Source organism: Lathyrus oleraceus, chromosome 4 (genome assembly GCF_024323335.1).
Source record: "Lathyrus oleraceus cultivar Zhongwan6 chromosome 4, CAAS_Psat_ZW6_1.0, whole genome shotgun sequence".
Lineage (NCBI taxonomy): Eukaryota > Viridiplantae > Streptophyta > Magnoliopsida > Fabales > Fabaceae > Lathyrus > Lathyrus oleraceus.
The window spans coordinates 258,371,247-258,387,794 of NC_066582.1; the positions used below are offsets into that span (position 1 = coordinate 258,371,247).

The 16,548-nt window shown below is 40.9% G+C and overlaps 1 protein-coding gene and 1 pseudogene across 1 annotated transcript; one reads left to right on the forward strand and one right to left on the reverse strand.

The window, feature by feature from the left end:
* Positions 1 to 492: 492 nt before the first annotated feature.
* Positions 493 to 1,191, reverse strand: LOC127136961 (uncharacterized). Its single transcript, XM_051063465.1, has one exon. It carries the CDS (start codon positions 1,189 to 1,191, stop codon positions 493 to 495), a length of 699 nt encoding a protein of 232 aa, XP_050919422.1.
* A 13,989-nt stretch (positions 1,192 to 15,180) lies between these two features.
* LOC127077221 (uncharacterized) lies at positions 15,181 to 15,280 on the forward strand (annotated as a pseudogene).
* The last annotated feature ends 1,268 nt before the right edge of the window (positions 15,281 to 16,548 follow it).

Below are 16,548 nucleotides of genomic sequence, written 5' to 3' on the forward strand. Positions count from 1 at the left end.
CCATTGAATGTCCCCTGGAGTGTGTCCCAAATGAGCCTTCATGCACATCAGTTAGAATTTGCTCGACTTCGCGTCTGTCCGTTCATCTGAGCAACACTGAATCATAGTTTCGTTTATACAATACATCTCCACTTAAGAAGAACTTAGAGGAAAGCCTCCTCAAAGATTTCTTGTCTGTGATCGATGCGTTGTCTGGGTACACCTGTTTTCGAGATACGTCTTAATGTCATGGTACTAGGGTTTGCAATCCGACTCTTCTTCGGTAGCTAGATAGTACGACGGCTCGTCTAGTCGGTAAATGCTGATAGCAGGAGCCTGATTCTTCCAAGTGATTTTGAACATGGATGTTAGGGTAGCAAGGGCGTCCGCTAATTGATTTTCTTCCCCTGGGATGTGATAAAAAGAGATTTCATTGAAGTAAGGGATCAATTTTAAGACATGTTCTTTGTATGGAATCAACTTCTGATCGCGGGTTTCCCAATCTCCCCGTACCTAGCTAATAACGAGAGCTAAGTCCCCGTAAACCTCAAGTATCTTGATTCTCAAGTCGATTGTCGCTTTTATACCGAAGATACATGCCTCGTACTCTACCATATTTTTGGTACAGTCGAAGCATAATCTTGCGGTAAATGGAAGATGAAATCCTATCGGTGATGTAATGATGGCACCTACTCCATGGCCTCGTGCATTGGAAGCACCATCAAACGCGAGCATCCATCGCGACCCCGATTCGGGGCCTTCCTCGGGGCCTGAAATATTGCACTCTCTTATGATTAGGATGTCCTCGTCCAGGAAGTCGAATTTCATTGGTTGGTAGTCTTCTATCGGATGGTGGGCAAAGTAATCAGACAGAACACTTCCATTGATGGCCTTTTGGGTGACAAGTTGAATGTCGTATTCAGTCAAGGCCATCTGCCAACGGGCGGCCCTTCCGGTTAGAGCAGGTTTCTCAAAGATGTACTTAATTGGGTCCATTTTGGAGATCAATAGAGTGGTATGTGTCACCATGTACTGCCTTAATCGTTTGACAGCCCAAGCGAGGGCGCAACAAGTATTTTCTAGCAAAGAGTACCTTGATTCACAATTAGTGAACTTCTTGCCAAGATAGTAGATGGCATGTTCCTTTCTACCTGATTCGTCGTGCTGTTCTAACACGCAACCCATAGAATCCTCTAGGACTGTCAAATACATGATAAGTAGTCTTCCTGGTACCAGCGGTATCGGGATGGGTGGCTCCTGGAGATACTGTTTTATCCTCTGAAAGGCTCTTTGGAAGTTCTCGTTCCACTTGACGGCTTGGTCCTTTCGTAATAGCTTGAAGATTGGTTCGCATGTGGCAGTCAGGTGCGATATGAACCTGGTTATATAGTTCAATCGTCCTAAAAAGTCGCGAACTTCTTTTTCCGTTCTCGGTGCGGGCATAGCTTGTATGGCTTTAACTTTGTCGGGATCCACTTCAATGCTATGTTGGCTCACAATAAAACCTAGCAGCTTGCCAGATCTTACCCCGAACATGCATTTGTTTGGATTAAGTCTCAATTTGAACTTTCTCAGCCTCTCAAACAACTTGTGCAGATGGGTGAGGTGTTCCTCTTCTGTTTGGGACTTAGCAATCATATCATCAACGTATACTTCAATCTCTTTGTGGATCATGTGATGAGAGAGAGTGACCATGACTCTTTGATATGTTGCCCCAACATTCTTTAGGCCGAACAACATGACTTGATAGCAGAATGTCGCCCACAGGGTGATAAATGTAGTCTTCTCCATGTCTTCTGGGTCCATCTTGATTTGATTATATCCGGAGAAACTGTCCATGAAGGAGAATATGGAGAATTGGGTCGTATTGTCCACCAACACGTCAATGTGCGGTAGTGGAAAGTCATCTTTTGGACTAGCCATGTTTAGGTCTCTGTAATCCACACACATGCGCACCTTGCCATCTTTCTTAGGTACGGGCACGATGTTGGCAACCCACTAGGGGTAGTTTGAAACTGCTAGAAAACCTGCATCCAGTTGTTTTTGAACCTCTTCCTTGATTTTGATAGCCATATCAGGTCGCATTCTTATCAGTTTCTGCTTCACTGGAGGACAGTCCTGTTTGAGCGGCAGATGGTGCATTATAATATTTGTGTCTAACTCGGGCATATCTTGATATGACCAAGCAAACACATCGACATATTCATGCAGTAACTCGATCAACCTCTTCTTGACCTCGACATGTAGATCGAGGCCAATCCTAATTTCTTTCTTGCAGTCTTTGGATCCAAGGTTGACAGTCTCCAACGACTCCTGATGCAGTTGAATCAATTCGGATTCCTGCTGTAACAGCCTGGCCAACTCCTCTGGGAGTTCACAATCTTCGTCACAACCTTCCTCGGCTTGGTAGATTGGATTCGCGAAATTATAATCAACCATAGCATTTTTGTTGTCAATGGAATCCGAGTCGAATCTGCATGACTAATTCATGCTTTATTTTAGAGAAAAAAAAAGAAAAAATGAAAAGAGAAAGACAGAGAGAAAAATTGTATGCGAAACACTCATTTTATTTCATTTTAAAACAATGATGAAAACAACGGGAGCCCTACAAGCTCCACTATGCCTTGGGCACGAGCATAAGGATCCGAAATGAAAAACAAAAAATTATGTTTGACAGAAAGTAACTTCAGGTAGGTCCACTTTTGTCCAATTGTTGAGCTGCTGGTCTGCCGCCTTCTTGAGCACGAAGCAATCAGCTTCTGAAATATCACGGTCTTCGCCTATCATGGTGACCTGCTCTTGGAAGAGATGTCTGGTACTTACGAAATTTCCTGGAACGGAGAGGGCCATCTCGTCACCCCTTGCAGGTGTATTTTGCTAGGTTGTCTGCTCTGGATGGTACCCTAAGCAAGTTCTGTTTTTGTTGACAGGTAACTCCAAGATTCTCCCCCATCCTTCCAGATGGCCTGCTTTTATTATCGTTTGAGCATCCTTTAGGGACGACATCGAGAGTTCAGATTTTCCATATGTTCTTCCATTGAGGGGATTCATCAACACATTGACAATCTCGAATGCTTGAAAAGGTGTTTCGTGAATCTCCCCATCCACTTCAACATACCGGAAGGAGGATAGTTGACTGACCAAAATGTCTTCTTCTCCATCAATGGTGACCAACTTGTCACTGATGATAAACTTCAATTTTTGATGGAGGGTAGAGGTTACTGCCCCTGCAGCGTGAATCCATGGGCGACCCAAAAGGCAACTACATGTTGGGTGAATATCCATCACATAGAAGGTCACGAGGAAAGTGTATGGCCTTATCTTGATAGGAAGGTCTACCTCTCCGACGATGGACCGGCGTCCAAACTATCAATGCGCCGGGCTTCATCAGCAGGCCCTCTATTGTCAGTTTAGTAAGGGAAATCTTCGGGAGCACGTTTAAAGAAGACCATGTGTCCACCAGCACCTTGGACATTATGTTGTCAGCACACTCTATGGATATGTGTAAGGCTTTGTTATGATTTTTGCCATCGGGAGGCAACTCGTCATCGCAAAAGCCTAAGCATCCCTTCAAGGCTATATTAGCCACTACCCATTCGAATTGATTGACTGTGATCTCTTGGGGAACATGGGCGGCACTAAGAAACTTGATTAGGGCATCTCGGTGGGCTTCAGAGCACAGAAGCAATAACAATATAAAGATCATGGATGGTGTTTGGTTGAGTTGGTCAGCCACTTTGTAGTCGTTCTTCCTTATGATGCGGAGGAGCTCTTCCACATCATCCAACACGACCTTGCCTTGAGTTCGGGTATACCCCTGCTCTGGGTCGGCAGGTTTCTTACCCCTACTCTTGGCGTTAGGCCCAATATTCTCTTTTTCAGGTAGCGGCGGTGGTGCTGCGAATATGCGGCCACTTCGGGTCACGCCGCTAGTGCCTGCAATGTTTACCACTGGCTCTTGAACTTCCACTAGCTTTTGTAACTCAACGGGCTTGGAAACCTCAGAGGGTACATGGATTACTAAAGTATTTCGAGCTTTCGTAGACCTCTCTTCGAGTCTTCGCCCGTGCAGATAGGCTGTGGAGTTATAGTTCCAAGGGACGACCTTGGTGCTTTCGTATGGGTGATCGCTCGACTGTGTGAGTCGAGAATGGGATACAAACTGCAAGTGCACAGTTCTATCGCGTAGTTTTAAAAGATATCGATCCCACAGGGACTTATGAATCGATGTACCGTTATCTAAGGTTACTACGTAAATCTAAGGTGAAAATGTTTGATTGTTTGGGGAAGGGAGCTAAGAGCTAAACTAATATCTAGATTAAATATCAATAAAACGGATATCGGTATGTAGTTCGTCAAAACTAGGGAATCAATTCCTTGTCGGTCTCTCGGTTTTAAAATAAATCGTTTCGACTAACTTTATTGGTTAAAGGTTTTATCTCAAACTCTCGCTCTGTTGAAGAAACCATGATCTTATGTTAATGTTGCTGTCACTTATAATTAAGTCAAAAATCATATTTTGAAAACAATAAAGTTGCAGAAACTCTTTTTAAGAAAATACTGACCGTTTTAAACACCCTTATCTCAAACTTTCGCTCTGTTGACTTAGGTTATACAATTAAATCTAAATGCTTAACTCTCGTCCTCACATTCAATCTTTAAAAATACTTTTTGGAAAAAGGTCAGAATTTAATTAATTCTAAAACTTGCTCTCGCCCTGAGATAGATTTAATGACTAACTTACACTGTCCAGTTAAAACCTCAAACTCTCGCTCTGTTGGTTTCAACTTCTTTATGTCTTTTACTTTTGTAAAAAATCTTGTTATTAAACCTGTAAGTTAAGACCATAAAAAGATTGATTCTAATTTTAAGTTTGAATAGACCGACTTAGTTTTGATCCCTCTTTCTGCTTACTTTACATACCGATACCTAGGCAAATTAGCCAGACATGCTTACTAAATAATAATTATTATCATGCATACACAGACTCATTTCAGGCAGGCAATGCAAATAAACAATAGAATAAAGCATAAAAATTAAATAACAATTAAAGAACCTGAATGCGTAATACAATGGTCTTGAACACTCCACCACAAGCCGGTAGGATTTGTTCTTCGATTCTTCAATTAAACAGTAAATTAAATCAAGGAAATAAAAAAAGACTCGAATATAACGTAAGGTTAAATCCGGTATAAAGTTGCCCAGTAGTTTCCGGTGTAGAAACTACTACGCGAAAAATATCTAAAAGCTAAGAACGGGGAAAATAAATTGCAAGGGAAAAGAAAACAAAGCTTGCAAAATAAAATAAATAAAGTGAACGATGCTGGAAAGGAAGAAAAATAGGCAAAGGCGTGAAAAATAAATTTGGCAGAGCTTCCGCAAAACTGAGCGTGCAAAAACTGTGTGTCAGGAAGTTCCCAATTTGCTGCTATTTATAAGCTGCTGGTGTAACCACTTTTCAAGGGTTTCCGCGTGCATGGTAGTAGGCTTCCGAGGGTTAAGCGTGAGTGGAAGTGGGCTTCAACGTGGTCAGTTGAGTTCCTTGCGCCAAAAATATAGAGGACTGGTGTGACGTTCGTCACACCATGTGTGACGTCCGTCACAAGGCTGCTTCGCGTGACGCTCGTCACGCGTCCTGTGACGTCCGTCACAGGCACAGCATTGGTGACTTGTGCGCTTTGGGCTGGGCTTTGGCCTTTGGTTCCTTTTCTCTCCTTTTTGTTGCTTTTTACCCTCCTTTTCTTCCCTCTTTCACTTTTGCTTCAAAATGGGTACCTGATATAAACAGAAGAGAAATACTGCATAATATCTGATAAAATGGGATAAATTAGCGTAAATGATAAAATAATTTAATTGAATTAAGTCTTAAAAAGCGATATAATTTCGTGTTATCAAACTCCCCCATACTTAAATCTTTGCTTGTCCTCAAGCAAAATTCAGTATAGAACTTGTTAAAAGTTTTAGCCGGATGAAATTTTAAAGCACACATCAATTCGTACTAGGTTGCCAATGGATTTTTGTTTAGGAGGACTTGAGTTTAATCTTGACATCAACAACTACCGTTACAACTTAGATAACCCTACCTTATGCCAATCAGTTCAAGTACCCTATGATAGCTATCCTGGTTCCTTTAGTCTTATTTTGCCCGTTTTCATTCTAGCGAAATCACATTAAGCCCTTTATCCTTTCGCGCACATAGTGGAGTAACCGGTTAGTGACTATGATCCGCTTTTAGCTAGAAGTTCTGGTACATAAGTCGGATAACTTCATTATTCAGTCCATTGCAAATTGCGGGGGATCGAACCGTAGTCCGCCCTACCAAGTTCAGTACCAGATTCCTACTGAACCAATTCATAATGGATCTTTCGTATTGTGCTTTTGCATGATCTGCAACCTTTCGGTTAAATGATCTGGTAAGGATCACCTAGTTTAATTTTCTTAGGTTACTTTGGGGATCATTCACTTATATTCATCGGTTCTCCACGTAGTTTGCTATTAAGATGATGCTGACTTCTGTATAAACTACTTGGGGTTGCCATAGAACTAAAAGTTCAAGGAATCGGTATAATAGGTACTTATCCTGATCTAACATATTGAGGTTCTCAGAGCGTTGTTATGGTAATGATTTTGTTTTGATTTCACCAAATTTTATAAAGTAGGCGACCTTTATACTTATTGGGTGTGTTAAAATTTTTGTTATGGCTCAAGAAAGTTGAGGGAAATAGATAATAGAAACTTTTTCACATTCAGGACTTAACTTAAAAAAAAAAATATTGTGTTTTATAAGGAAATAACAATGAAAAGGGAGAGTACAAACTTGAAACAAAGATGGGAATGGAAAGAATAATTTCCCCCCCATACTTGAACTAAACATTGTCCTCGATGTTTGAAGGGAAAGGAATACAAAATGGAAAGGAAAAAGAAAAATACAACTAAGGCTGCCTTCCACCTCTGGTTCTTGGTCCTGGTGATCTTTGACGCATGTCTAAGCTGTCGAATCTGCTAAACAACTCAGTAAACCGCTGGTCGGTTATGGCATTCCGAGCATCCTGTTGCTGTTGCATTTGACGCATCATCTGCATCATCTCTGTATTCTGTGCCTGCATTCCATCGATAGCATCCATAATGTCATCGTTGGTCGCAGGCCTTCGTCGTCGACGACGTTGGGAGGATGGGCCGGCTGCATTACTGGAAGGGTTGAGCGGGACTGACGGTTGTGTTGGCGGATGATCGCCTTGTTCCATTTCTTCAAACTCGTCTGTTTGCTGGTTTGTTTGTGAAGGCTCGGTGGTTTCAGGAGCGCTAAGATCGTAGAGGTGGCGGTTCGGGTTTGTGACATCGGTTAGGGTGGTATTGGGTAGCACAACACTTGGGACTGCTTGGTTGTTCACCATCAGATAATAGCCTCCACCTACTCTGTTTTTAATCAGGCGGCTGGAGCGACAATAGCTGATATCCATAGACAGGGGTGGTAAGGATTCTAAAGTTTGGAGTTTATCCCCTAGGTTCAGGCCAAGTGCTATGGAGGTTATTAATCCACCAATTATGAATGGTTGCCGGCCTCTAGCACATAAGGTGCGGATATGATGAAGGAGAAAAGAGGCGGCGTTTACCGTAGTATCCGATTCGAAAACGCACTGGAGGAAAAAGAGTTCTTTTGAGTTGACCTTACTGTTGTTTGGTCTTCCAAAGAGTGTGTTTTGTAGGATACGGAGAAAATAGCGGATGGTGGGGTTATGGATGTGGGAGAGAAGGAGTTCTTCCCAGTTGTAGGTATTGATACCGGAAATTTTCTTAAATAGGTCGAAAACTAGAACTGTGTTCCAGTTTGAGGTTGGGGGAATTCTGGCATGGAGCAGACCTTCTGTGGGAAATTGCAGCATGGCACTCAATTGGCGTTGGGTTAGAGAGTACTCGGTGTTAAACATACGGAAGGTTGCTGTACCGGTTAGAAATTCACCTTCACCGGCGGGAGTGGTGTAGTCGTAAGAACTTAGGAATTCTAAGGTTAGGGAAGGATAGGTGGGTTGGTTATGGGTGCAAAGGAAGGTTAAATCGGCTCTACGGAGCATCCACTCGATACCTTGGTGTAAGCCCAATTGTTGTAAACAAGTTAAATCGGGGTACCTGGTGGGAGCGACGCCTCGCTGTTGGAAGCGCTCGAATTGCTCTTGCTGATAGTTGTCATCTCCGGATCGGAAGATGATATTTCCGAAGTTTTGATTTCCCGCCATTGTGATGAATTTTTGAATGAGTGATTTGGAAGAGAAAAGAATTGTATATTTGATATGAGAGAGTTGTTTGTGGTGAAAGAAGGAAGTTTGGAGGGTATTTATAGGTAAAATGTGGGAGGTGAAAAGAAAGAGTGGTTGAAAAGTAATTAATTGTGGTAAATGAAAAATGAATGGGGAATGTAAAAAGGTGGGGGGTGTAACGTTCGTCTCCAACGGCTCCCTAACGTTCACATATCTGAGAGGCGTTACGCTCGTCACAAAGCTGTGACGCTCGTAACAAGTACTAAGTGTGCCGCCCGTCATGGGTGGTGTGACGCTCGTCACACTTCCTTTTTGGAAAGGCTTAGTAGCGCTTCACAGAATCACTTGGTAGCGTAATTTAATATTTTATTCTGCTTATGAACGTTTTAGTCTGTAGCTTAATTTAGTATGCATGCTTAATTGCTTTGTATAATAATATAATAAGTAATAACAGAAGAGCATAATAGGCATTGCAAAATAAATTAACTAAACAGATTCAAATAAAAATTGATCATAATGTATTACAGGAAGGGCAAATAATAAAATGAAATAGAAATAAACATGAATTCAAATAACATTAATGAAAAAATCTAGCCTAAAACTAAATAACTTAGAAAGAAAAATAACTAAATTCCATCTATCTTCGGATCTCTGGCCGGAGGAGTAAAAGAGTTAACATGATGCCGTAACATACGTAACTGACTTGCCGTGCTGCTCATGTGTTCTAGGACTGCAAGTCTCAAGCTGTGGAAATCTTCCCTGAGGGCGTTTTGTTCTGACATCAAGGCTTCAATGACGGTTTTAATATCTGTTCCTGGCATATGATGTCGGAGATCAGGCATGGCTGATTCTTCGGTCAGGACAGGCTGAGGAGGAGGATCAATATCATGGTAGCCGGATGGAGTCTGAGGGTCAGATTCAGCAAGAGAGATATGGTCAACATAATGCTCATAGTCATCACAAATCTCATAATCCTGGATGGATTCAGTGGATCCAGCAGGAGTTGGGGTTTCATTCAGGTTGTAGAGCCAGTTCCTTTGGTTATGAACACTAGTCCTAGGATCGGGCAGGGTGAATAGGCAGAGAACCTGGTTATCAATAACGAGCTCAAACTCATCAGACCCTATGTTTGCTATAAACATAGTGTTGAAGAGGAAAGGTATACTCATAGTGGTAATGCCACAAAAAGGGTTCAGGTCAAGCATAGGCTGACGTAGTCCAATAGCATTACCTATCATAGTTATCAGGCCGCCTATTCTAATGGGTGCTCTCTCATCCTGGATAAGGTGGTCCAAATTAGCTAACATAAAAGTAGCACCGTTTACTGGACGGTTCTGGGAAGCACAAAATATGATGAAGAGTTCATCACGTGAAACTGAAGTACTATTTGGCTTCTTCCCAAATAAAGTGTGGGTCAGGATCTTATGGAAATAGCGAAAAGCCGGGTTATGTATGTTTCCAGAGAGAAACTCATGTTCTTCGGGCTCATCATTTCCAGTCAGCTTACCCCAAAAGTGTTCAAGCTCTCTATATTCAAGAAGTTCTTCCTGGCTAATAGTGAATGTATCAAAGGAGGTAGGAAAACCCAAAAGGTTGGTGAAGTCTCTAGTATTAAATTGGTACTCCATATTGAACATTCTGAACTGGATAAAACCTCTGGTAATTCCTTTTCCATGGCTAGGTAGATAGATTAATGAACTAAGGAATTCTAATGTGAGTCTCCGGTAGGTGGTGAAAGGTCTCAGAATAGGGGAGGTCTCCCATCCTATCTGATTCAGCAAAAACAGGACACTCTGTCTAAGTCCAAGGGCAGTCATAGCCCAATCATCAGCATATAAACTAGGTAGCATCTCTCTAGTGGCTAGTTCTTCAAACCTTCATTTCTGAGCCATTCCTCTGAACTTGATACCCATACGGTCAAAATGTCCCATCTGGTTAGTGTTAACTAGAGAAAAGAAAACATGAGTTTAAGTCAGGATTTGGCCAAATGCCGAAAGAAGAATAGAATTATTATTAATATATAGATATATTTTTTCTTTTTGAATAAATCAATAATGAATACTAAATAGAAATTAAAAGAATAATTAAGAGAAAAATAGAGAAATGATAATAATAATAAAATAATAAAATAACAAATTAATTTGTGGGTTGTCTCCCACTAAGCGCTTGTTTTAAATGTCGCAAGCTCGACAGAGAAACTGCTAAACATTGTCTATGAGTCCTGGGGGCGTTTCGTCTAAGTGTAGAATTTGCGAATCCTCGTTGGTTTCCGCATAGTGATAATGTTTCAGACGTTGCCCGTTTACGGTGAACGGTTCTGTAGATTGTCCTTTAATTTCTACCGCTCCACTGGGAAAGATTTTAGTGATATGGAAAGGTCCTGACCATCTGGATCGTAGTTTTTCCCGGGAATAATTTTAGTCTGGAGTTAAATAAGAGTACTGCGTCGCCTTGCTTGAAGATTTTCCTTGATATACGCTTATCATGCCATTGTTTTGTTCTTTCTTTATAGATTTTGGCATTTTCATAGGCGTCTCTTCTGAGTTCCTCTAATTCGTTTATGTCAAGGATTCTCTTTTCACCGGCGGCTTTATAATTCAAATTTAAATTTCTAATAGCCCAATAGGCTTTGTGTTCTAATTCTACCGGGAGGTGACAGGATTTTCCATAAATGAGCTTAAATGGGGTCGTCCCTATGGGAGTTTTATAAGCAGTTCGGTATGCCCATAAAGCTTCTGGTAATTTCAATGACCAATCTTTCCTTGAAGTGGCGACCGTTTTTTCTAGTATTTGCTTGATTTCTCTGTTAGATACTTCCACTTGTCCACTGGTTTGAGGGTGGTAAGGTGTTGCTATCCTATGTCTCACTCCATATTTAAGTAGTAGTTTTTCGAGTACCTTGGATATAAAGTGCGATCCACCATCACTGACTACTATCCTTGGGATGCCAAATCTCGGAAAAATTATATTTTTAAAGAGTCTAGTTACTACTCGGGTGTCATTAGTTGGAGAAGCTATAGCTTCGATCCACTTTGATACGTAGTCAACCGCCACGAGTATGTACTTGTTACCGAAAGAGGATGGAAACGGTCCCATGAAGTCTATTCCCCACACGTCAAAAATCTCTACTTCCAAAATACCTTTTTGTGGCATCTCGTCACGTCTAGATATGTTTCCCGTGCGTTGACATCTGTCACACTCCTTAATAGCCGCATGTACGTCCTTCCATATAGTTGGCCAATAAAAGCCAGCTTGTAGGATTTTTGAGCAGGTCTTGGATGTACTTGTGTGTCCACCATAAGGCGCGGAGTGACAGTGTTGGATTATATTTTCTACCTCTTCTTCGGGTACACATCGACGGAAAATACCATCGGGACCTCTTTTGAAAAGTAAGGGATCATCCCAGTAATAGTGTTTTATGTCATGGAAGAATCTTTTCTTCTGCTGGTAAGATAAAGTAGGTGGAACTATTCCGGCAGCTAAATAATTGACTAGATCAGCGTACCATGGTATGACAGATATAGCTAAGGTGGTTTCTACTTGCATGTCGGAGTTGTTCTCTTCCAAAGTAGCTATGAGTTTGTCATACGAGAAATCATCATTAATGGATGTTCTTTCTGGTTCAAGGTTCTCAAGTCTAGAGAGGTGGTCTGCTACTACGTTCTCAGTTCCTTTCTTGTCCTTGATTTCTAAGTCGAATTCTTGTAGTAACAAGATCCATCTTAGGAGTCTAGGTTTAGCATCCTTTTTGTTAGAAGGTACCTGATAGCAGCATGATCAGTGTAAACTATTATTTTGGCTCCTACCAAATAAGAACGAAATTTATCCAGCGCAAATACTACTGCTAGGAGTTCTTTCTCGGTTGTGGCATAATTCATCTGTGCTTCATCCAGGGTTCTGCTAGCGTAATATATAACATGGAGCTTTTATCCTTTCTTTGTCCTAAAACAGCACCTACAGCATAATCACTGGCATCGCACATTATTTCGAATGGTTCATTCCAGTCTGGTGTCTGCATAATGGGTGCGGAGATCAATGCTTGTTTAAGAGTTTGAAATGCTTTTAAACAGTTATCGTCGAATATGAATTCAGCATCTTTCATTAATAGTCCGGTTAAGGGTTTAGTTATCTTAGAGAAGTCTTTGATGAATCGTCGGTAGAAACCGGCGTGTCCTAAAAAGCTTCGTACTTCTCTCACGGTTCTTGGGGGTTGAAGATTTTCGATTACCTCTATTTTGGCTTTGTCTACTTCAATTCCTCTGTTCGAGATGATGTGTCCTAAAACAATTCCTTCTTGTACCATAAAGTGGCACTTTTCCCAATTAAGTACTAAGTTTACTTTACACATCGTTCAAGAACTCTTTCCAGGTTTTCAAGGCATTCTTCGAAACTTTGTCCGTACACAGAAAAGTCATCCATGAATACTTCCATGATGTTTTCGAGAAAGTCGGCGAAAATTGCCATCATGCATCTTTGAAAAGTTGCAGGGGCATTACACAGACCAAACGGCATTCGTCTATACGCGAAGGTACCAAAAGGGCATGTGAATGTTGTCTTTTCTTGGTCATCAGGGTGAATTGGTATTTGAAAGAAGCCTGAATAACCGTCTAAATAACAGAAATGTGAATGTTTAGCTAATCGTTCTAACATTTGGTCAATGAATGGTAAAGGGAAATGATCTTTTCGGGTTGCTTTGTTTAGTTTCCTATAATCAATGCACATTCTCCATCCCGATTCGATTCGTTTAGTTATAGTTTCTCCTTTTTCGTTTTCAATAACGGTTATGCCTCCTTTCTTTGGTACAACGTGTACAGGACTGACCCATTTGCTATCAGATATAGGATATATAATACCTGCTTCTAATAACTTGGTTATTTCTTTTTTCACTACCTCACTTAGGATCGGATTTAGTCTTCTCTGGTGTTCCCTAGAGGTTTTACCGTCTTCTTCTAACATGATGCGATGCATACAAATAGAAGGGCTTATTCCTTTAAGATCGGTTATGTGATATCCTAGTGCGGTTGGATATTTTCTTAAGATATGTAGGAGTTTTTCTGTTTCGAGTCTTCCTAGATCTGCATTGACTATCACAGGTCGTTCAAGTTCTAAGTCTAGGAATTCATATCTCAGATTTTTGGGAAGTGTTTTCAAATCAGGGGTTGGTTTGTTAAGACACTGCGTAGGATCTGGTGTTATTGCTAAGCATTGTTTAGATTTGTCTTCTAAAAGATAGTCTGATGATTTGTCTTCTCCTGACTCTGCTTCTTTTATGCATTCATCGATGATATCCATGAAGTAACATGTATCTTCTATTGCAGGTGCTTTCAAGAATTTGGAAAGAATGAATTCAATTTTCTCTTCACCTACTTCGAAGGTGAGTCTTCCTCGTTTTACGTCTATGATTGCACCGGCAGTTGCTAAGAATGGTCTTCCTAGTATAATAGGTGTAGTATCATCTTCTCTAATGTCCATAATTGTGAAGTCAGTGGGAATGTAAAACTGACCTATGCGTACGGGAACGTTTTCAAGGATTCCTACAGGATATTTGATGGAACGATCTGCTAGTTGTACAGACATCTTGGTCGGTCTTAATTCTCCCATTTCCAGTCTCTTACATATGGATAAAGGCATAACGCTAATTCCGGCTCCTAAATCGCATAAGGCTTTGTCGATGACAAATTTTCCTATGTGACAGGGTATAGAGAAACTACCTGGATCCTTGAGTTTAGGGGGCATGTTTTGGATTATAGCGCTACATTCGGCAGGGAGTGTAACGGTTTCACTATCCTCAAGTTTCCTTTTATTAGAAAGAATTTCTTTTAAGAATTTAGCATATGAGGGCATCTGCGTAATAGCTTCGGTAAATGGAATTGTAACGTTTAATTGCTTAAGGAGATCAACAAATTTTCTGAATTGGCCTACATCTTTGGTTTTAACAAGCCTTTGAGGGTAAGGTATAGGTGGTTTGTAAGGTGGTGGAGGTACATAAGGTTCCTTCTTTTCTAGGGTTTCCTTATTACTCTCTTCCTTTTCCTTAGGTTCACTTTCCTCAGTAGATTTCTTAGGGTTTTGGTTTTCTATCCTTGGATCAGACGGTCCTTCCACTTCCGTTCCACTTCTTAATATAATTGCATGAGCTTGGCTTCTCGGATTAGGTTGGGGCTGTCCAGGGAATGTACCAGTTGGTGCAGCAGTAGGTGCTTGTTGTTGAGCTACTTGAGATATTTGGGTTTCTAACATTTTGTTATGGGTAGCCAAGGCATCTACTTTGCTTGCTAGTTGTTTAAGTTGTTCGCCAGTGTGTATGTTCTGGTTTAAGAAATCTTTATTGGTTTGTTGTTGGGAAGCTATAAAGTTTTCCATCATGATTTCCAAGTTGGATTTTCTAGGGGTATTATTGTTAGGATTTGGTTTCTGATATCCCGGAGGTATAGATGGGGTTTGATTCGGAGACTGTCCAGGTGCGTATAAAGCATTATTACTCTTATATGAAAAGTTTGGATGATTCTTCCAATTTGGGTTATAGGTATTCGAATAGGGGCTTCCTTGAGCATAGTTTACTTGCTCTGTTTGGATTCCAGTCAAGAGTTGACATTCCGCAGGAGTGTGGCCTTGGATTCCACAGACCTCGCAATTCTGAGTTATAGCAACCACGGCGGTTGGTGGTGATACGTTTAAACTTTCAATTTTCTGGACCAAAGCATCCACTTTTGCATTGACGTGATCAAGGTTACTTATCTCGTACATGCCAGTTTTCGGTTGAGGTTTTTCCACTGTTGTTCGTTCGGTTCCCCACTGATAGTGGTTTTGGGCCATGCTCTCGATAAGCTGGTAAGCATCAGCATAAGGTTTGTTCATTAGTGCACCACCTGCAGCGGCGTCTATTGTTAACCTTGTATTGTATAAGAGACCATTATAAAATGTGTGAATTACTAACCAGTCTTCCAAACCATGGTGTGGGCAAAGTCTCATCATGTCTTTGTATCTTTCCCATGCTTCGAAAAGAGACTCGTTGTCTTTCTGTTTAAATCCGTTTATCTGGGCTCTTAACATAGCTGTTTTGCTTGGCGGAAAATATCGGGCAAGAAAAACTTTCTTCAACTCGTTCCATGTGGTGACTGAGTTGGAAGGAAGAGATTGAAGCCATCTTCTAGCGCTATCTCTTAATGAGAAAGGAAAAAGACGAAGTCGAATTGCCTCTGAAGTGACACCATTAGCTTTAACAGTATCAGCGTATTGAACAAATACGGATAAATGAAGGTTTGGATCTTCGGTAAGATTTCCAGAGAATTGGTTCTGTTGCACAGCCTGCAACAGTGAAGGTTTAAGTTCAAAGTTGTTTGCTTCGATTGCGGGCGGAGCAATACTTGAATGCGGTTCATCTTGCGATGGAGCGGCGTAATCTCTAAGAGCACGAGCTGGTTCTGCCATCTCGGTTAAAGAAGGAAAAATGTTTTTGATATCAGGAAGGTTTATAGGAGGGAGATTGTTTTCAGCACGATATTCCCGAATTCGTCGTAAGACTCGGAGATATAGTTCGATATCGTTGATTCGTAAATGGAGCGGTTCGCCTTGAGAGCGAGTGCGTGGCATACAAATCAACGAAAGAAAGAATAGAAGGAAAAAGAAACCTTAGTCTCTACAGCGTAACGGAAGAGTTACGATATCGATTGAATAAAAGTCCCCGGCAACGGCGCCAAAAACTTGATCGCTCGACTGTGTGAGTCGAGAATGGGATACAAACTGCAAGTGCACAGTTCTATCGCGTAGTTTTAAAAGATATCGATCCCACAGGGACTTATGAATCGATGTACCGTTATCTAAGGTTACTACGTAAATCTAAGGTGAAAATGTTTGATTGTTTGGGGAAGGGAGCTAAGAGCTAAACTAATATCTAGATTAAATATCAATAAAACGGATATCGGTATGTAGTTCGTCAAAACTAGGGAATCAATTCCTTGTCGGTCTCTCGGTTTTAAAATAAATCGTTTCGACTAACTTTATTGGTTAAAGGTTTTATCTCAAACTCTCGCTCTGTTGAAGAAACCATGATCTTATGTTAATGTTGCTGTCACTTATAATTAAGTCAAAAATCATATTTTGAAAACAATAAAGTTGCAGAAACTCTTTTTAAGAAAATACTGACCGTTTTAAACACCCTTATCTCAAACTTTCGCTCTGTTGACTTAGGTTATACAATTAAATCTAAATGCTTAACTCTCGTCCTCACATTCAATCTTTAAAAATACTTTTTGGAAAAAGGTCAGAATTTAATTAATTCTAAAACTTGCTCTCGCCCTGAGATAGATTTAAT

What these genes read in the sequence shown, in the direction of transcription:
- LOC127136961 (XM_051063465.1), bottom strand. Translation starts at nt 1,191, where the DNA reads ATGTATTTGACAGTCCTAGAGGATTCTATGGGTTGCGTGTTAGAACAG.